The sequence below is a fragment of the Dermacentor variabilis genome, chromosome 10 (genome assembly GCF_050947875.1).
Source record: "Dermacentor variabilis isolate Ectoservices chromosome 10, ASM5094787v1, whole genome shotgun sequence".
In the NCBI taxonomy this organism is placed as follows: Eukaryota; Metazoa; Arthropoda; class Arachnida; order Ixodida; family Ixodidae; genus Dermacentor; species Dermacentor variabilis.
The window spans coordinates 3525985-3547249 of NC_134577.1; the positions used below are offsets into that span (position 1 = coordinate 3525985).

The 21265-nt window shown below is 51.3% G+C and overlaps 2 protein-coding genes across 6 annotated transcripts in view; one reads left to right on the top strand and one right to left on the bottom strand.

Moving 5' to 3' along the window:
• LOC142559733 (sodium-dependent glucose transporter 1-like) overlaps positions 1 to 20483 on the top strand; it is a 57875-nt gene extending 37392 nt beyond the window's left edge. The window contains exons 1-4 of one of the 2 annotated variants that reach the window (XM_075671325.1): positions 7281 to 7780; positions 19001 to 19127; positions 19187 to 19345; positions 19401 to 20483. In XM_075671325.1, coding sequence (XP_075527440.1) covers positions 7688 to 7780; positions 19001 to 19127; positions 19187 to 19345; positions 19401 to 20350 — 1329 coding nt within the window. In that variant the 5' untranslated portion in view covers positions 7281 to 7687 and the 3' untranslated portion in view covers positions 20351 to 20483. Of the gene's footprint in view, positions 1 to 7280; positions 7781 to 19000; positions 19128 to 19186; positions 19346 to 19400 lie in introns of those variants that run through there. The other variant, XM_075671326.1, reaches the window with a different exon arrangement.
• The window catches only part of LOC142559732 (sodium-dependent glucose transporter 1A-like), a 253170-nt gene that overhangs the window by 3221 nt on the left and 228684 nt on the right, over positions 1 to 21265 (bottom strand). The gene's annotated exons all lie outside the window — the stretch shown is intronic.

A 21265-nucleotide genomic window follows, 5' to 3' on the forward strand; every position in this document is an offset into this window, starting at 1 on the left:
AGGAGTAGAGACCGCTTACGTTAATATCTCGGAAAATATCTACAGAGATTCCACAGCTACTTTAATTCTTCACAAGGAAAGTAGGAAGACAACTATAAAAAAGGGGGTCAGACAAGGTGATACATGCTCTCCAATGCTATCCACTGCGTGCTTGGAAGAAACATTCAAGCTATTAAACTGGGAAGGCTTAGGAGTAAGGATCGACGGCAAATATCTCGACAACCTTCGGTTTGTCGATGACATTGTTCTATTCAGTGACAATACAGACGAGTTACAACAAATGATTGAGGACCTTAACAGAGATAGTATGAGAAAGGGGTTAAAGAATAATATGCAGAAGACAAAGATAATCATGAATAACCAGGCAAGGGAACAAGAGTTCAGGATCGCCAGTCAGCCTCTAGAGTATGTGAAGGAGTGCGTTTACCTATAGGTCAACTAATCACAGGGAACCCTGACTATGAGAAGGAAACGCACAGAAGAATAAAAAATGGGTTGGAGCGCATACGGCAGACGTTGTCAGCTCCTGACTGGATGCTTACCATTATCATTGAAAAGGAAGGTTTACAATTAGTGCATTTTACCGGTGCTGATATATGGGGCAGAAACTTGGAGACTGACAAAGAAGCTTGGGACCAAATTAAGGACCGCGCAAAGAGCGATGGAACGAAGAATGCTAGGTATAACGTTAAGAGACAGAAAGAGAGCGGTTTGGATCAGAGAGCAAACAGGTGTAGCCGATATTTTAATTGACATTAAGAAAAAAAAATGGAGCTGGGCAGGTCATGTAATGCGCAGGTTAGATAACCAGTGGACGATTAGGGTTACAGAATGGGTGCCAAGAGAAAGGAAGCGAAGTCGAGGGTGGCAGAAGACTAGGTGGAGTGATGAAATTAGGAAATTCGCGGGCGCTAGTTGGAATCGGTTGGCGCGTGGACAGGGGTAATTAGAGATCGCCTTCGTCCTGCAGTGGACATGAAATAGAATGAAAATACAATAGTCAGCAACATGCATTTGGTCGCGTCGTCTTTGAGTGCATCGGCATGTTTTTAAACTCTGGCTAAAGTTAGCGGGGACATATGACGCGCGTGTGGTCGTGCTCTTGCAATCTTGTCTCCAACACACCAGCGCACGCGAGTGGAGATCCACAAATTTGAACGTTCGCTCAACAAACCACTGAGAGTCCGGGCAGCTGACATAAGTCTCCGGGATATGCTGTAAAATGGGGGACACATGCTCTCCACTCAGAAATATAGAAACACAGCTTAATGAAACTTCTTGTGCAAACTTCTGCTGAGGACACGTGCTCAGCAGCAGCGGCAACGTGCCGTCTTGGCCCGGTGCTAAAAGGTTATTCATACCTGCAGGTTATTCTAACCGTTCTGCACTTGCATTTAATCGCACCTGTGGTTGCCGCTGCCGCTGAGTATTTCTTGTATTTTGCGACATATATTCTTCCTGTGAACTGTGTCTTGTAACAATGTCAAAACAAAGCAAGGACAAATACCTTGTGGAACAGCTTGACGAATTTCGCAGAGAGCTGCGTCTTGAAATTCGATATCCCAAGGAGAGTGAGAAGTACTGCTCGGATACTAGTGACAGTGTATCCGAAATTCAAAAGGATGTTAAGGGAGCTAAAGCTGAACATGAAGAAACTCGTGTATAAGAACACGCAACTCGAACACGAAAATCATACTCAAAATTCGGATAAACGAGCTAGAGCAGTAGCAAAGACTAAACGACATTGAAGCAAGAAAGGTCTGTCTGATATGGCTGCAATGAAATGGCAGCTGTCAAGGCTATTGGCCATAAACTAGGTGAAGTCATTTCTGGCTCGGGTATTGATATTTGTCACAGCGTCGAAACCCCCAACAATAGGGTGAAAAACCGCATTGTGCGCTTTACGCGTCATTCCAAGCGCAATGCTATTCCGACAAAAATCCCGGAAAGAGCGGCTGACTACTCAGTCACTTGAGTACCGTAACACCGAAGAATAAGCAGCTGCTCATTTTCCCCCAAAAAAGTATGTTGGTTGGAAGTAGGTCTGGAGCAGTAACGGAAAAGTGCTTGCGCGCCGAAGTGATTCGACGCCTGTATTGCGCATCGCATCGATGACATATGTAGATCGCATGATTGCAACCAGTCCGCTCAAAGAAACTGATCATGGAAACGCATGAACTGCTCGTTTGTTTTGTGTTTTTCTGAAGTTTGTGCATTCTTGCGTCGGTGCTCTAGACGCTGGGGTGTACATATTGTTACGTGCGAAGGAGACCGTCTTTAACCCTTACGGATGAAGGGGACCGCTTACTTTAGGTCGCGAAGGTGAGCGCAAGAGCGGCCAGCTGGTTAATCAACTCAGCGTCGTTCTCTTCTTTTTTCCTCTACTCGGGACCGCAAGCACGTTCACCGGTCTTCGTTTTCTTCATGCGTAACATTCCCCTCGTCACAGACGAAGCCCGCCGGGCGAGTTAATCCATTTGCCTTGACGTGAACAATTTCAAGCGGGCGACATGGACCACTTGTGTCTTGGCAGCTCTTCTACCACTCGCCGTGAGGCGAGCTATGTTATACGTGACTTCCGTGAGTCTGTTAACAATAACAAACGGTCCATCGTAGGTGGCCAAAAGCTTTTGGCATAACCCGCGTTTCCGCACTGGAGTCCACAGCCAGACTAAATCACCAGGGCGATAGGTTACCGGACGGTGGCGAATGTCGTAGCGTTCTTTCGATCTGTCCTGCGATGCCAAAGTGCGCAAACGAGCAATACGACGAACTTCCTCAGCAAGGCAGAGAGTCTCGGCGACAGTGGGATTTTCATGACTACAGAAAGGGAAAACAGTGTCGATTGTGTACCGGGGTGGCCGTGCGTACAGCAGGAAGAAAGGGCTATAGCCGGTAGTCTCGTGCTTGGAGGTGTTGAACGCGTACGTGATAAAAGGCAGTACGTCATCCCAGTTCTTGTGGTCGGATGAAACATACATGGATAGTATGTTTACAATTGTTCGGCTGGTGCGCTCCGTAAGCCCATTCGTTTGTGGATGGTATGGTGTCGAGTGACGCAAGTGGGATCCACACAAACGAAGCAGCTCCTCTACGACGTCCGCTGTGAATTGTCGTCCACGGTCGCTGATGATCACGCGAGGCGGACCATGTCGCAGGATCACATATTGCAGCAGGAATATTGAAACGTCAGTGGCAGTTGCGGAGGGCACGGCCGCTGTCTCGCAGTAGCGCGTGAGGTAGTCGACGCAAACAACTATCCAACGATTTCCCTTGGCTGATTTTGGAAATGGACGTACGAAGTGAATGCCCACTTGTTGGAAAGGCGTGCTTGGAGGCGTGATCGGCTGCAGGAGACCAGCTGGAGCAGTAGATGGCCGTTTGTGGCGCTGACACTGCAAGCGGCTGGCCACATACGTCTCAACAGACTGTCGCATTCCAGGCCAATAAAAGCGCTCCTGATTCTGGTAGAGCGTCCTCGCCGAACCTAAATGGCCAGACGTAGGGTCATCGTGCATAGCACTCAGAATCGCTGTGCGAAGGCTCTCCGGTACCACTAGGAGGAAACGTGCGCCAGTGCTGGAAAAATTCTTCTTATACAGGAGTCCGTCACGTACACAGAAATGGTTTGCTGCCGTCGAGGCGGTAACAGCCGTGAAGAGCGGTGTTAATTTATCGTCTTTTCGCTGTTCGGCTTTGAAGCAGTCGAAGTCTGGAAAACGCGGCGACAATATAATTCCTGAACAGATACAAGGGCACCTCGGTTTTGAGTTCTTGCCGCTCCGTGCTGTTTTCGCACCAAGCTCGTTCACTGTTTCATGAGTTTACTGCGTTAATAAACCGTTTTAGCTTTCACTTCGATGTCCTGATCATATGTGAAACCTGGTATGCATAACGCGCTAGCACTTCCAATGTAGCAGGCGTATTTTATTAACCGTCCAATCAAGTGTAGAGATAGCGGCGTCTCGCTTCTTGTCCTTTCTGCTCTTGAACGTAAATTAATCCCGTAGTTCTCTTTTTTATCTGATAGTTGCGAGGTACTCTTGCTTCTCAGCGACCGCACTGTACTTTCCGTTCTTTATCGGCCCCCAAACGGCGATGTATAAGAATTCTTGAAATACTTAGACAGTCTTTTGCAGTTTGTCAATGGCAACTTAAGTGCACTATTTTCAATAGGCGCTGACAACGCGGGTTGGAGGGGGGCCCGAGCACCCCCCGAAGCTTTCCGGTGGAGGGGGGGACTGCCTCCCCTCCCACGGTGATGCCAAAGCCGACACCCCTCCCTTCTCCTCGCCCCCCCGCCCACCCCAAAGTGCCATAACCAGAGTTCTGTTACCCACGTAATTTATTTGCGGTTTCTTTTGAGTTGCCTCTACCTTTGCCCTTAAAATTTTATTGTGACTAAAAGCTGACTGCATCATTGTTGGCGTGGACGTCCACGGCTTTTAATTACTTTTCATTTATTTCTGCAAATCCTGACTGTAGGACTTCAAGAAGCACCAGCGGAGGCTACCTCATCCGTATTTTTTCACTACAGCATTATAATGTCCACTGTGAACCCCGCGCACAGACACAATATATTTAAATATATTCACAGGACAAAATTTATTATATTTTATAAATAGAAGGAGGTAGCCAACTAACAATTATTTCTAATGGTATGAGTACCTTCTGCCTAGAGAATGAATGTGTTGCCGTATGTTCCCCTCGCTTCAAATTGCTTTGCGTGCTTTTCTGACCTTGAAATAAACCTGCAGACTTCAGTGACCTCTTCGGCGTGCGAAATGCACGTGAATGATATGTGTCTGTGACAAACGAGACAGACGCTGGTGTCCACAAATTACGTTTTAGCCGAGCCCGCCCAATCAGGCGGATTCCGCCGATTCCACTGCTCGTGCACAGTGCTGGGCGTGGCGTCGCCGTCTTTTGCGGCCGGACCATTGTGGCACGTAGCAGTGCGCTGCAGCCTTCTAGCGAGGAAACCGTGGGCTGGACGTAGCGCGGATGGCGGCGGTGCCAAATACCGGCGGTGAGAAGGGACTGGCCGGGCGGGAGTGTGGCAGCAGAAGTGGCTGAAGCGTCCGAGGCTCCCGACGGCCGACGGAGACCGTATATCTTCCCGGCCGTCGGTGAGCAATAGAAAGTGCTTAGGTGCACGCTTGAGTACTCTGAACGGACCGCAAGGGATGACGCACAGCGTCGTGGAGCACAAAGACGTGCAGGCAGCTCTCCAGGGCTGACGTACTCACGTCAGGAGGAACGTCGTTGTTGGGGGGTGGGTGGACGACAGTACGCATAGCGTTGCGTAGACGGTAGGCGTATTTGGAAACGTCAGCAGCCGCAGTCGTGGAATCGCCGAAGAATTCGCCAGGGACTCGTAGAGTGGTGCCAAACGTAAGCTCGGCCGGTGCTGGTGGAAGATTTCGCTAGAATAGCAGCTTGGGCTTGTTGGTTTTCCATCGCGGTGTTAACAGCGCAAAACGTAGACGAGACACGAGAAGACGACACCACAAGCGCTGCGCTTGCGGTGTCGTCTTCTCGTCTCGTCTACGTTTTGCGCTGTTAACACCAGGCTGGTGGAAGAGTCACTGCGAAGAGCGGTGCGGATGCCAAGCATAACGAAAGGAAGGCGCTCGATCCATGATGAAGGAAAAGTCCAAGCCATGAGTGAAGCCTTCAGTTGACGGTGAAAACATTCCTTATCCCATAGGATATCGGGTGGTAAGCGGTAAGCCGAGATAGACTGGCAAACAATGGCGAGTTGAATTGGCGACCGCGATCAGTCGCAATGGTAGAAGGGACACCGTAGCGGCTAATCCAGAGTGTGAGGAGTGCTCGAACTATCGACTCCGCCGTTATGTCCAGAACGGGCATCGATTCAGGCCGCCTGGTGAACCTGTCAATGCAGGTTTACAGGTAGCGATGGTTCACGCAGGTAGGAAGGGGGCCAACAATATTGACGTGCAGATGGCTGCAAGCGGGCGTCCGGGGACGGGAATGTGCCAAGAGGAGTCGCAGTGTGGCGATGCACTTTAAACTGTTGGCAGTTGGGGCACGCGCGTCACCAGTGACGAACGTCTGCGTCGATACTGGGCTACACATACGGAGAAGTGACGAGGTGTTGCGCGAATGCCCGGATGAACCAAAGAATGGAGCGCATCGAAGGTGGTATGCGCGACGCACGCAGGAACGACGTATCACAAACGAGGGGCACGTCGCAGTGTGGAAGCAAGGTACACCTCCAAACACCAAAGAGGCTCGTGCGAAGCAGCTGGAGCTCGGCGTCGACACTCTGGGCGACAGCCATGGCCGCGAATCGATGACCGGTCGGCCGTGGTCCGTTGCATGGATGGCGTCGCGAGGAAGTGCGCTGGCAACGACGTTGGATTTTCCGCTGACCATTGTTTGGGAGCAAGAAGAGTTCTCCCTGAGATCGTTGCACAGCATGTCGTTGTCTCATTAAATGAGTCCAGAGCACAAATGTTTTATGTAACTCGTGATAATTATTCGCCAGGGCATCAGCCGACGTCTTGAATGGTTCGTTTTGTGCTGCAGCATCTAAAAAGGATTAACGAGCAGGATACGATAGCTTTCCACCAGGCGACTTCTCTGTAATTTTCCCGCCGGTGGAGAAGTATGCTACAAAGATGTGAATGTAATGCTGAACAAGGGGGCTCCTGTCGCAGCGTCGAAGAAGACGAAGACACGTCACCCCAGTGGTGATGTCACACTTTGCACTATCGAACCTTTTTGCGTCACGTGGAGATGTGGAATCACTGGACCATTTCCTCCTCTTCATCGTAAGATATAATCCCTAAAGGAAGACGTACTTAGTGGAACCGTTATCGCGTATTGGCCTTACTCTCTCACTACTTACTGCTTTATCTTTTGGTCCGAGCACCCTTACTCGTGCCCGAAAGCAAGTATGTCAGATTTGACGTGAGCACCTCATGGCTACCGGGAGGCTGACATGTTATGACATGTCATACACCTTTTTCGTCATCAATTGTATTTTTTATACTCTGGCGGCTTTATCGAAAATTGGCACGATCACTTTTGAGTAATTCTTCAGTATTTATTATTTAAACATAGCTAAGACGGGCAATTAAGTTGGCGGGAAAGAAAGTATTCTATTACGTTTCTCCATTGCGCATTCCCCCTCGTGGGTACGAGCCATATCTTTGAAGGCAACAAAACATCTTTGTTTTGCGTTGATTGTGTTCTTGCTTTTTCTTTTGCGCACCCTAAAATTTTCACTTCTACGATTCCACTTCCAGACTGCTAATTTCCGTTCGACCTTATCCGCTTGTCTCAAGCAGCCCACTCATGGATGCCCACTGCAAGGATGCGCCGCGAGGACAACAGCAGCAACAGCACTCGGTGGTGTCCACCGCAGCCTTCGCAAACTCGCGGCGCACAACCACCGAGGCGAGCTTCGTCGTCTTCGTGAGCTGCGACTTTATGTCAGGTCACGTTTAATTTCACAATTTGCAGATACCAGTTTTGACTGCATTTATATTGCTCAAAATTTGTAGCATTTTGTTAAAACCCTCGCACCGCCCGATTGACGGCCGATCCCCCGAGTGGGTTGTTCACCCCCGATGAGCACCGCAACCAACCAAGCCGCCGCTGCTGCTGCAGCCAACCGAGGAGGAAGGCGGCTGCCGCCGTCGCCGTAGTGGGCGCCATGGCCGACCAGCAGGAGCCCGAGGAGCGGCCCATGATCACGTTCGAGCCGACGCCAGACGCCGAAGTCAAGGCCACGCAGACCTCGCCGCCCGTAAGCACGGCTTGTAGAGCACCAAGGGCTACATGTATGCTATAGCGCAACGAAGGCGATCACGTGACCCCCCGTGACTTTCCTCTGCGCTCCCGCCGTGCTTGTCGCAACCGCACAATGACAAATGTATTCGCACACCTTGCGGCATCTGCACATTTTGCCGCAGACGGAATATCCAACAGGGAATATTCAGGCACGGTTGGATATTCCGTCTCGTTTGATATTCAGGCCTGCTTTGATGCACACGCACTTCACTAGCTAGTTTGCTCCCTAGAAACGAGACGGCGCTTTTGGCTCGTCCCTCGCGACCCGTCCGGTGCCTCATCGCGGCGGCCGCGTTCCGACTGGGCTGGAAGGCAAGGGCGCTCCCGTGCTGCACATACGTGGAGCTCGCGTCCGGTCGAGTGGGCGAGCACAACCCGCGAGCCATGCGCAAGACGAGGGACGTCTTTCTCTTTTGGCAGAGCAAAACGAGCAACGCAAGAAACAGCTAAGCATATGCGTTCTTACCAGCTTCATAATCATCACAAGAACGTAAACGTAAGCATGAGAGAAGAATGCTGATCATGCCAGCTAAACCCAGAGCATTAAGGTATCGCGATCATGCAGCTGCACTAGCTAAACTGTAAGAATAAATGTGAAAAACAAAGAAAAAGCTGGAAATTTATACCTTTACTACAGGGAATTGCTTTCAAATGAAGAAACGGAGATTATGTCTAAAGAAGGATCTCTTCTGTATATGGGCGAAGACAATTTCTTGTTAATTTTAGCACAATCGGTCCCCACAGGGTAAAGTCAACAACACCGCGAACAAAGTGACATTCGCTCGTCTCAGCTGCTGCTGCGTCACCGGCCACGCAAGTCGGCGGGTGTCGCGCGCGCGAGCGAACGCGTTCTGGGCGGCGAGTCGTGTCGCTCGCCGACCCGTGCGGCGCCTACGGTGTCTCATCAGTGGGCGTGTTCTACGCAGAGTGGTGTACGCTGTGTTGCACCCGCATTTGGCTTTTTTTGTGCTACGTGAAAGCTGTGACCACGAGGGGAGTGAAAATTACTCCATTAATGGAATAAGCCACCTAACTTCTAAAAGGGTTAAATGTTGGGCTAGTTGCTATTTTGACATGGGAGCGAACCATCTTGAAATAGCGCCCAACGGGACGGCACAACAGAAAGGAAGACGAACACAGTTATAACGCCTCTGTTCGTCGTCCTTACCGCTTTGTTAAAGTCACAAAAAAGCAAGCTCACAGAATATAACAGAAAAGATAGTTACCAAAATTGCCATACTTTTTCTGTTTTCCACAAAAAATTACCGCGACATTTCCCTTCGCGAGTGACGCACATGCGCGTGGATTCCATAGCACACAACCAGGACGCCGTCGGCTCCCTCGCTGCGCCTTGCACACCGCGCACATCACAGTTCAAGGCAGGGGGCCGCGCCACACGCAGCAGTCGCCGGAGTATAGAACGGACCGTTGTAAGCACACGCCTGCTGTTTAAATTACCTAGCACGGTGTCAGTGCGCACAGGCAAACAGCAAGTGTCCGCACTCGATGACCGCGGGACACTCGCTGTCAAAACGCTGGCGTGAGGAATCGCGGCAGTAGGAGCGAGCGAAGTGACCGTGGTGCTATCACTTGTACGCAAACTCAGCGGTGAGAACACAGCGCACGCAAAGCTACGAGCTGTCGGCACACCTAGACTGTGCCCCCAAAGCAGATCACTTTCAACGTAGAGCGGGCGGGACCGAAGTACCGCGCCCCCGCTCCGTCGCCTCCCCCCGTGGTGTCATGCTGCAACGCGCACGACGGAATACGGCGCGCTTCCTCCCTTTGCGCCCGCGAGACTGAGCCGCCATCGTCGGCTCACCGTCGCACGCTTTCACACGCACACCTAGCGACCTTCCCAGGAGACGAACCCACCATGTATGCATCGCAAACAAAACCAGTAGCAACTGCCAGATGACGTCAACGCAGCGCGCATCCGCCTGCCTTGCTGCTCCGCGACGCTTGACTTGGTTCATCCATCGCCACTTCGCTAAACCTTACGTAACACATTCCTCTCGATGGCTGTGCTTTACCGCGCGCTGAGGGCGCTCCTTCGTACTGTTCCCGGCGCGCGATTTTCTTCCCCTCCAGGCGCTTCCTCGTTCGCTTGCTTGGCGGCCTCAGACAAACGCCGCCCATTTAAATAATAATAATATTTGGGGTTTTACGTGCCAAAACCACTTTCTGATTATGAGGCACGCCGTAGTGGAGGACTCCGGAAATTTTGACCACCTGGGGTTCTTTAACGTGCACCTAAATCTAAGCACACGGGTGTTTTCGCATTTCGCCCCCATCGAAATGCGGCCGCCGTGGCCGGGATTCGATCCCGCGACCTCGTGCTCAGCAGCCCAACACCATAGCCACTGAGCAACCACGGCGGGTGCCCATTTAAAGAGCTGGCCAGTTAGGCTTGCGCATAGAGAATACACTCAACAGTGTAGGTCGAGGAGGGGTGGAGCGGTATTACAACCAAAAGGTTCCGCAGCAACGTTCGACAGCGGAGAGGCATGCCACGATGCAGGCGAGCAGCTCTCCGCTCAGCGCCCCCGGAGAGACGCCGCCGGCCGTCGCCTCGCCGCCGTTCGCTCAGCCGTGGACGCCCCGCAGCCCGACGAAAGGTACGACCGGGCTCGCGGTGCTACGCCGGGCTGACTGAGTTGGAGCTACGCCCACTGCACGCTTCTCGGAGGCAAGGGAGGCAAGCGAGATGCACTGCAGTGGAGCTGCATGCGGCGTACTGCATGTGACGTGCGTTAATCTGCGACAACGTTTCTGCTGCCTTGAACGTGGAGTATTACTTGTCAATTCAATTGTAAGTTGATAGTATTGCGTTGGAATTCACACTAACGAGCACCCTTTAGCTATAGAGGGTACCGTAAACATTTCACATTCTGCGTCAGAACCTGCAGCGGTCCTATACCTGATAAAAGATGAATGAATGAGCTTGGACTCTGTCGAATCTGATTTAATTGCAAATAAATATTGCTGACAACGTAGTTGACGTCCTGAAATATATCGCGCGTTATAGAACGCGCCTGTCTGAGTCTTTGGGAAGAGGTTAATAATTAGAATATAATCCAAGCTTCGGGATGTTGGCATTCCATTTCAACCTGCAGTACGCAAAAGACACAGGGATGGTGTAGACAGAGGTAGAGGAAGCTCTCAACCTTATTGAAAGAAGTCAACAAACAAAGACACCAAGGGCAACACAGGGGAAATTACTTGCACTTACTAGTTGAAATAAGCAAATGAGAAATTAATGGAATTGAAAGTGGGTGAAAAATTGGCTGAAGGCTTAGCTTGGTTAAGCCTCAAAGATTGCGAAAGCAATACCCTTGGCTGCGCCTTGGTTCGGCTGATGGTGTGGACATGGTTGCCCTTTGTTAAACTTATGGCTATACATCATCCGACATAGCGCAAGGCAGCGCGCCGACCACTGCGAGGAGCCGAGCTGTAGCCCCTTTTATCCTCCTAGCGTGACGTCACACCAGCGAGCGCCCTCTCGCGGTAGCGCCGCAGCAGCGGCGCGCAAGGCTTCGCCTCCACCATCGATGCCGCGAGCTGGAGCCCCACCTCTCGGTCTGGCGTGACGTCACACGGTCACGTGACGCGCAGCTGTGTAAGGAGGCGCCACGACCACCGATGAGCCGAAAGTGCGAGCAGTATTGCTTTCGCAATAAAAACAACTTGCCGCAGGTGGGGAACGATACCACGTCTTCGCATTACGCGTGCGATGCAGTACCAATTGAGCTAACGCAGCGCCCTCTTTCCACCCAATTTCCGGGGTATTTATATGTTACTGCAACTAACCCTGGATGGATGGATGGATGGATGGATGGATGGATGGATGGATGGATGGATCGATGCTATGTGCGTCCCCTTTGGAACGGGGCGGTGGGTTGCGCCACCAAGCTCCTGCTATTATACTGCCTAATGTCCTACCTAAGTTAAACAATAAAAAATAAAAAAATAAACACTATGAACTTCCACACCCAAATTTTCTGATCCCCTGTTGCTAACTGTGCTTTTGTACATCTCCGTTTTTTGTCGTTTCCCTACTTTTCGTCACCCAATCCTCCAATAGCCTCTTACTAATGCCTATTGCGGACATGTTTACTTTTCCACTGCTCCCGCTGAACCCAAGGGCTTCAAGGAAACCAGTGGTGCCTAAATCGACCGCTGGGTAGACGTCTTCACATTCTAGTAAAACATGCTCCATAGTTTCCCTAGCATTACTGCAGCAAGCACATGCTTCTTGTTCCTTCTTATTTCTCGCTTTATAGGTACGTGTTCTAAGGCATCCCGATCTCGCTTCGCAAAGTAATGAGCTTCCCTTTGAGTAATCATAAATTGTTTCTTTCCTGATTTCGTTTTTTTCCCTCTTAAGTAGTTACTCATGGCAGGTTTCCTTTCCATTGCCGCCACCCATGAGATTATTTCAGCCTCTCTGACTTTTCGCTTGACCGTCTTTCTTGCTGTGTTGCCCGCCCTACAGGCCACATACTTGCTGGTAAGCTTCCCAGTTCTTTTCCTCCACTGTGAATCAATGTTTTTTTCTGTACAGATACCTGAACACTCTCCCTGCCCAAAGTAACTCATTTACTTCCATATTTCTCAGGCGTTATTCACACTCAATACTCCATACTCAATACTCCTAACCCTGGGAGTGTTAGCCAGTGCCACCACTCACAAACCTTGGCGGCGGATGCGGAACATCCTTTCTGCCGCAGACCAGTACGCGATCTTTTTTGGGTGAAGGCAACTGGTCAATAAACCCACACGTGCTACCTGAGGGCATCAGTGTTACCGGATTCGAGACCTTCGTTATGTAATGAAAAGAGAAGACAAAGGGGGTTAACCGAGGGGCCCGATTTTTATTAATCATATCATAAGAAACCAACAAACAATGACACCAAGGACAACAAAGGGGAAATTACTTGTACTTACTAATTGAATTAAATAAATGATAATTTGGTGGAGCATAGCACGCGTAATGCGAAGACGTGGGATCGTTCCCCACCTGCGGCAAGTTGGTTTTTCATTCACTTTCTATTCCATTAACTAATCATTTCTTTAATTCAATTAGTAAGTACAAGCAATTTCCCCTGTGTTGTCCTTGGTGTCTTTGTTTGCTGGCTTCTTATGATATGATTAATAACAAACGGGCCCCTCGGTGAAGCCCCTTTCTTTTCATTCAACTTTATTAAGCGTTATAAAACTAAATGCGATGCGTACAATTGTCTTCGTTGACATTCTATGTACGCAACGTTTAATATCCCGCAACGGTTCACAAGCTACGCAGAAATGCACACAGCAGTTGATGCACACCGTGATGCTGCGAGGACGACGGCAGTGTTTGGCGAGGGAGGCGACAGAGGGCGTCTGCGGCCAGGGGCGTGCGTCTTTTGGCTGCACACTGCGCGTGGCACAAGACACGAAGCCTGCTTCATTCGTTATAGGGACGCTTCGCTGTACACGAGTCGGTGAATTCAGGCACGTGTGTCCACCTCAACATCCACGCGTTCGGACGCGTGCGCGCCTACAGCACGTCACTAGACGCGTGCTTCGAGGGTCGCCGTGCATATGTTTAACGATAACGAAAGTGGGCCAAAAACTGTGCGTGTGAAGTGCGGGAAGCTGATCACACACACACATATATATATATATATATATATATATATATATATATATGCACGATCCTGACGCGCACTTCTTTTAGTAAAAGGTGCCTTGAAATTCGCCATGCGCGTCACAATCTCCACTAATTGTTGTACTCAAAATCAAAAACTAAACCGACTCAAAGAAAGAAAAGCTCCATGCAAGGCAGCCAGCCGCGCTGCCATCGAGAGGGTCGTCCGAAGAAAGCGACGTTCGGGACATCTCCGCAGACGATGGCTGCGCGAGCCTCCGCAGGTCTGGCATTCATAATGCGGTTGACAGCGAAAAGGAGGTGTCATCGGATAAAATTCAGCTGTGTCTTATCTGCCTTTGTATGTTCCGTAATATCGTTTCAACACGGTATGCGCCGACAAAAACAGAATACGGAGTTTTACGTGCCTGAACCACGATCTAATCAAGACACGCCATATAGTGGGGGACTGCGGACTAATTTCGGCCACCTGGCGTTGTTCAGCGTGCGCCTAAATCAAAGCGCACTGCTGCTCTTGCATTTCGCCCCCATCGAAATGCGGCTGCCGTGGCCGGGATTTGATGCCGCGACCTCGTGCTTAGCAGCGCAACACCAAAGCCTTACTAAGCAACCACAGCGGGTCACGCGTCAAGATAGGTTTCGTTGCTTGACGTACGCGGCAAAATCGGCACCAAGTTAATTTTCTGGATATTTGGGTGCCGCTGTGGAATCGTCGGTATTTATAGATGACATCACAGAGCGCAGGTGCTTTCAGCGTAACCTTCTACCACTCTCCGGACTTGATTTGTCGTTACCTGGCGACGTTACTCTTCCGTTTTTCGATTAATCTAGCCTAGCCTCCCTCTGGGATCTGCTTTAGAGCGACCACTCCAGAAATGGGTTGATTGGGCCCCGGACCAGGACGAGTTTCTTCAGCTACGGAGCTTTCTTTATGAACTCTCGTTCGTAGCGCCTCGTTGCTGTCAGGCCGACACTCCCCAATAGTTTGGGGCCCCAAAGGGCTTTGCGGGTGTTAGCGTTGGGGCACGCAGGAGTGAAGAGGTTTAGAATTGGGCTTTGCGTGTGCGGATGGCTTCTTGCGCTGACAGCGCCACTACGTCGTAAGAAAAGCTATCATAAATAATTAAATAAAATATACAATTTTATAAGGATAGTAACTTTGATTTACGTGTTTTAGCGTTTAATTACAATTTAGAGGTTATTCTATTAGCAGCAAACAATTAGTTGCGCTTATTTTTGAGTAACCAACTTTACGTGCCTTCACCAGAAAAGCGAAGCCGTGTTAGGTCTACGGGCCATGAAATCCGCAATCGGATTCGGAATCAGCCGCGTATAACGAATCAATCTTCATAACACACGCTAGTTGAGAGAAAGCGATAACCGCAGTCACTTCTCCTAGCTTGCTAACTTGACGCGTCACCACGAATCGAGCCCAGTTTGGTGCCAGGTTAGAGCCGTCAATTCGAAAGGTGCCGTCATGTTTGTTTACGCGAATCTTCTGGGCAGCTTTTGTGGCTCTCGCTAAATCGGCGAAATAGCGTGCCCGACCGGAAACGCAGTTTGCGTCTCGCGCATGCGCCTTGGGGCACGTTCTAAAAGCGAGCGACGCAGGCGCAGCAGCCAGCGCGGGCGGTGCCACCGCGTCGCCTCAAGCGCCCCGCAAGTCGGTGACGGTAGCTGACGTCACGAGCCGGGCGGAAGCGCAGGAGCTGCACCGCAAGTGGGCACACGAACACTTCCTCGAGTCGGCGCCGGTCAGGGAGTCCCACATGGAGGCCAGCCGCCGGGAGAGGCTCGTCAAGACGGCGCAGACGTTCTGCATTCACCTCAGCTTCTTCGGAATGGCACGCCTCCTCTATCGCTTATATCCACCAAGTGGATCCGATCTGCATTACCATCGCGGATACAGGTTCTCGTATGTGGCCCAAGTAGCGCTTCTTCGGGCCGGTTATATGAAGACACTAAACGACAGCTATGCGCTTGTATGACACGGCTTGAGTAGCAAATAACCATGGGTGTAATTAGTTTTGACACAGTTACATTAGGGTACTTTTGAAATTGCGCAATGGAAGCGTTGCGGTGATGCAGTCGCGAATTTAGAGGTAATGCTTAGACTCTTTTGCACTGCCTCCGACGTATCCGTCTCCTAAGAACCTGCTTGCACCATATATAACACGACGCCGAATACAACGAGTGATGGAAATTTTAAGGACTCGGAAAAAAATAGAAACAGACACGCTACGTCGACTGAATGCAAATATGTGCGCCGCTTGTTGCGCCCTCCGTGAGTGGAAGAGGGTACTTGCAAAACGCCACTGAATCCGATCAGGCACGAATATATGAAAAAATATAACCTCCGCGGATATCACACGTAATACCGAATGCGTATCTTAGGAAACAAAGGCCACGCTATTTCTTGGCGACCGTGGTGGAACTCATTGAAGAATATTTCGCCCGAGTTTGCGGGGAAGAAACAACTTGCACACAATGATCGAGTAAGGCACGCTTTACCCGGCACACGGTATCGCAGACCGCTTCCCATACGAACCTCGCGTAGACGACTCTGCAAGAGGCTTACTCTTGCTGACGCACGCCGTTGCAGCCCCTTGGCCATCGGCGTCTGCCATCCTTCGAACTGCGGCGCCATTGCGAACGGGCTGGCTCGTTCGACTGTCCTGATAACATAGCCGAGCGTTTGCTCGCTACCGTCATCACGTACAATGCTAGCGCGGGGCAGTAAATTAATGATGCAGTGAATGCCGTTATAGCGCTCGGTATCGTCAACGCATCACCAATTCTAGCGCTATGGCGCCATTTGCTAACTAGAAACCGAGTCAGTTTTACGGCTCGGTGTCATGTCTGTAGTCCTATAGTAGCGTGAAAACAAACAGCCGATCTCAATAATTACGACAGAGCATCCATACCTAATGATTCGACGTCAACTTGAGATGCGACTTAGCGATGACGGATTTTGCCGCTTGTTTTTTTGCTGACAGGGCGGAGAGCCATGTAACAAGCTTGAATTCGGATCGAAGCAGTGTTGCGTACTCCAGGGTAGCGTATCGTACTGCTGCCGAGTTGTAGCGGCGCCTGCCTATCGAAGCTCGACCGACGTTACTTATTGGGTAGCGTGGCGTAGTCGGCGGGCTGCAGGCTTCCGGTAGACCATGGCGACCAAGCAAGGGCGAGACGATTTATAGTGCGAAACTTGCACAGTTTAATCAAAAGTTGGTGAAAGAAAATGAGAAGAGCATGGAGTGTTCTAAAAAGTACATTTCGGATCCCCTTAAAAGGGTCTCTACAACCGTGGGAGGGATCTTGCCTCCGTCGACGTCACGTGACCGTCACAGAAAGCCTGCTGCAAGGAGGAGGGCTTCCCACCTCCTGGAACTGTAGACGCTTGTCCGTCTCCTTTGCGCGTTGCTGGTTCGTGGAAGTTCTGTAGAGTTTGACCGTTCGTGGAAAGGGTCCCTCTAAAGTCGCACACACACAAACACAAAAGGGGCCTGTGAACACTGCGAGGCTTCCGCCAGACCGGCAGACACTCGAAATGGTCATGGCGAATTAGGAAGTCACGCTTCATTTCGACGAGGCAAGGTGTGTGGAGGTCGGGTGAGAGAAATTCCTTTCTGCACGTGGTGCTGGATGCCAACCGTAGCAGGAGCAGTCACGCCTCATTTCGACGAGGCATGGCGAGAGAAGGTCGGGTGAAATCCCTTTCCGCACGTGGTGCCAGACGCCAACCGTAGCAGCGGGCGGTCTCGGCTATATATGGGTGCCGCCACGTTGGTTGCGTTATCGCGTTTAGGGTGGCTATTACGGTTAACGGCGGTAACTGCCGCAGTAATTCTCTGTAAGTCCTAAAATGTCACGTATCGCTTTACCATATCATGTAGCGATCAAAAATAAAACTCTCTAGTGCATACCCGATAATCAGCCAGTTACGCTTGGAACTAATATATATATATATATATATATATATATATATATATATATATATATATATATATATATATATATATATATATATATATATATATATAAATGTCGCTGCGCAAGGATATTACCTGTGTGCGCCTCGTACCTTCGGCAGCGCTGCAACTGCCTACCTTGTGAGATAAAGATAGCAGTGGTGAAGCGAAGCACGTGACACTAACGAGCGCCGACAGGGAGTGCTTCGGTAGTCACAACGCAGCGGAGGCTCCAACGCCTGGTGTTGGCACTTGCGGCGCATGGTTTGCTTTTCGCGTCGGTTTAGCCTGTGGCGCCTCGTCGCCTACGGAGTGCCTCTTCAACATGCATCAGCAGTGCCTACACGCCACCTACTGCTTCGATGGCACCGACTAAGAAAACAGCTGCCCCACGCGGCGCAGAAAGGCAACGGAGTCGACGGGCGAATGTCGCTTTGTTCCGGCCAACGCGGTCGCCGTCCCGCAAATCGTGCGCTGCAGCGGACCGCGAGTTCGCGAAGCAAACATGCAACAGCTCCTTGCGAAGACACGTTTCACTTTCGTGTTCTGCCGATTCCTGTGAAAGAGGGATCAACCTTAATTTTTTTATCTTTTGTATCGTGCGTTGTAGCGCTACTAATGTATTTTGCTTCTTTTATAAGGCCACGTGTCTTGTTTAATTTACCACCACGCCAAAATTAAACTACGCAATATTTGTTTTGTTTAATGAACATGTTCACCTTTCTGCCATTGATGTGTGACACGGGGTGATGCATTGTCTATTAGCTTCTTCCTTTTGCCTCGCTCCGTGGGCATGTTCTGCGTAGACATGCCACAATAAACTGGTTTGATTTGATCGCCGGCTCGCCCTCACACGCTTTCTCTCGCACACACAGCATGCGGCGACGGTGTTATCGCTCTTCGAGTTTACATAGAACATTACGACAACGTCGACGGAGACAACGAAAGTAAAAAAAGGGCTAGTGTGTCCATGTGAATGCTATCGCAATAAGAAATACTAAAGTTGAACCATTGATGATTTCCAGCTGGAGTGGCGCTACTTCGCTGGCGACTCGGGCGAATTTTTATGACTTTTTTGGAATAAAAGAGGCCCACATAATCCCGCTTATGCAAAGCAAGTGGAGAGCATGTTTCGCGATACATACACCATCTGGCCCTTAAGCTCAGCTGCGAGCTTTATTAGAACAAATGCAATTGATGTTTGCAAGAGGCTTCGGTCAATGATTAAAGTGTATGTCAACTTAGGAACAAGTATGGCGACTTAAAGAAACTGATATTTCGAGTAAACCTCTACTCTGCGACTTCCATCAATCAATCCCGTTTATTTACCTTTAGAAGGAGGGGCCAGCACTAAAAGCCGTCGTGGCTTGGCTAATTCAGTACTGAGAGAATCTTTTCCCAACAAAAGTGAAACAGCAGATTACAGGGAGGCTGTTAGAACGGCGACTGAAGGCATGAGCGCAACGACGTTGGTCGCAGCGAAATAAAATTTATCGCTACCTAATAATTCGTTCGCCGTCATTAGCCTATAGCGCGATGGGTCACGATTGCACAGGGCATGTACTACGCGCTGTTTGGCCCCACTGTGCAAGACTTGGCCGTGACGCTGGACGTGGGCCTGTTTCGTGTGTTGTTCCTGCTGGCCGCCAGGGGCGTCGGGTACTTCTTGGGAGCCGTGGCCGGTGAGTCGCGCTCCGTGCCCGCGCCGGGCGCGTACTACTACGTGGCGCGCGCGCTGCAGGCGGAGTGCTGCTGAGGCCCGTGAACCCGCAGGTGCTCCTCGTGGTGCTCGACTTCTTCCTCGCCATGGCCTGCCTCGGGGTCTCCTACTTCGACACGCCCTTCCAGAGTGAGCTGCTCTTCGGACTCGGAGGATTCGCCCTCGGGGCAATCAACATCGGTCAGTTCGTTCGAGACCGCGCCTGCTCGCGAATCACATAACGCGGCCTTTGCAGTGGGCGTCCTGTGGATGTCGGCGCTGTGGCGAGAGGCCAGCGGGTTCCTGCTGCAGACCCTCAGCTTCATGCACTGCATGGGCTGCACACTGGCGCCCGTGTTGGGCGAACCGTTCCTGACACAGCGAAGCGTGCTTCGGCCACCGTCAGACATGCCGCCGGCGGTCGAGAGGGAGCTCGCCTACCTGACCAGCCTCGAAGACAAGGACTTTGTTTACGTCGCGTACGCCTACTGGGCCGTCGCCTTGTACGTGTTCGTCGTCGTCTTCCTGGTGCTGGTCGCTTTCTTTGTTGACCCTCGGCACCAGGACCTAAGGGCTATGGAGACACAGTGTCCCGTCGCACCTTGCAGCGGAATCGTAGTCGTGTTGTTCTCGTACCTGTTCACGTCGGTCGCGATGGAGATCATCTACAGCCAGCTCGTCGCCGCGTTCGCGCTTCTCCTCGGCCAGAACAAGACCGTGGCCGCCTACCTGACGTCCAGCTTTTGGGCCGCATTCAGCGCAGTGCGAGGCGCTTCGATCGTGTGGCTACAGCAGCACGGCTCGCTCGGCGTGCTGCTGTGCTCGAACGTCTTGCTCCTGGCCCTGGCGGGCTTCGGCTCCGCCTTCGGCCACCAGGCGCCGGCGATGTGGATCGGCGCGGTGCTGGCCGGCGCGTCCATGGCTCCCGTGATGCCCTCGACGTTGCTGCTCTTGCACGACCACTCGGGCGTCTCTCGGGGCCGGTTCGCCCTGGCGGTGCTGGTGGTGGGAGCCAGCTCGGCGTTCGCGCCGCTCTGCCTCGGGGCCGAGATGGAGCGCGAACCGATGCTCTTCCACTACGCGCTGGCGGCGCTCGCGGGCGTCTCGCTGCTGCTCCTGCTGGTCGCGAGGATGCTTGTGCCACGCGGCGACGGTTACGCCCCGCTGCCCGCTGCAGTCGAAGCGCGGTCCTATAAGTCGCGTTAACTACGGACACAACAGCACAACAGTTATCCACTGCGTGGACGAGTAGCGGCGCTCTTGTCACCCAGCTGTAATAAAAGACAGTCACCCTTACGTGATTTGAAGGCATGAGGACTTGTACCAACTTCAATTAAAACTCCACCTTGATCTAATCTGTACCAACCTTAATTCACCCTAATCTATTTTAATACACCTGAATCAAAACGTCTTAATCTACTTTAATCGAACTTATTGAAATTCGGTGGTTCTTGTGTGGGCCGTGGCGTCCAGCCGACGCCGTGGCTGTTCACCGCGGGATGTCGCAGCGCGAACCGCAGCAGGTTCAGCGCCGGGAACGCGACGTCATCAGTTGGTCACGCAGCTTTTGGTGCCATTGGATGATAATGCCGGACTTTTCGCTTCGTGAGGCGTATAAGACCTTCGCCTTAATAAGCCGGCAATGGTAACTTTCACAGCCTATGTGTAAGCAGTTCACTCACGTTGCTGCCATACGAACGAATTGTACGGGTGAGCGGCCCTCGACAAAGAACGCACTTGTGGTACGGCGCCCCGCGAAACCGGCTCTTGTTCTCGGGATAAATGTTCTTACTACAGAATTGAGCGCATGTCCGAGCCGCAAGGTGTAAAAGTGGCCGCAGCCAGGTTCAATGTCACAGCAACGCAAGATTGCTAGAATAGAAACTCTGCATGGGCGCGTCGCCATTGATGTCTAAACAAAACGATAATACCAAACGCACAGACTCTCGCCAGGCGCGTAGTTTTCAAGCCCGTGAGAGAAGTGCGCCGCGATGTGGTGCGCGCGCATCAACACTGAAGCAAGCACTGGCTCCAGGCACGACCGAGCATGTCGCGCGACGTATTGAACACGATTCAAGGGTTCCACGCGTGTCAGCTGCATAGCCATAACACGACCTGGCA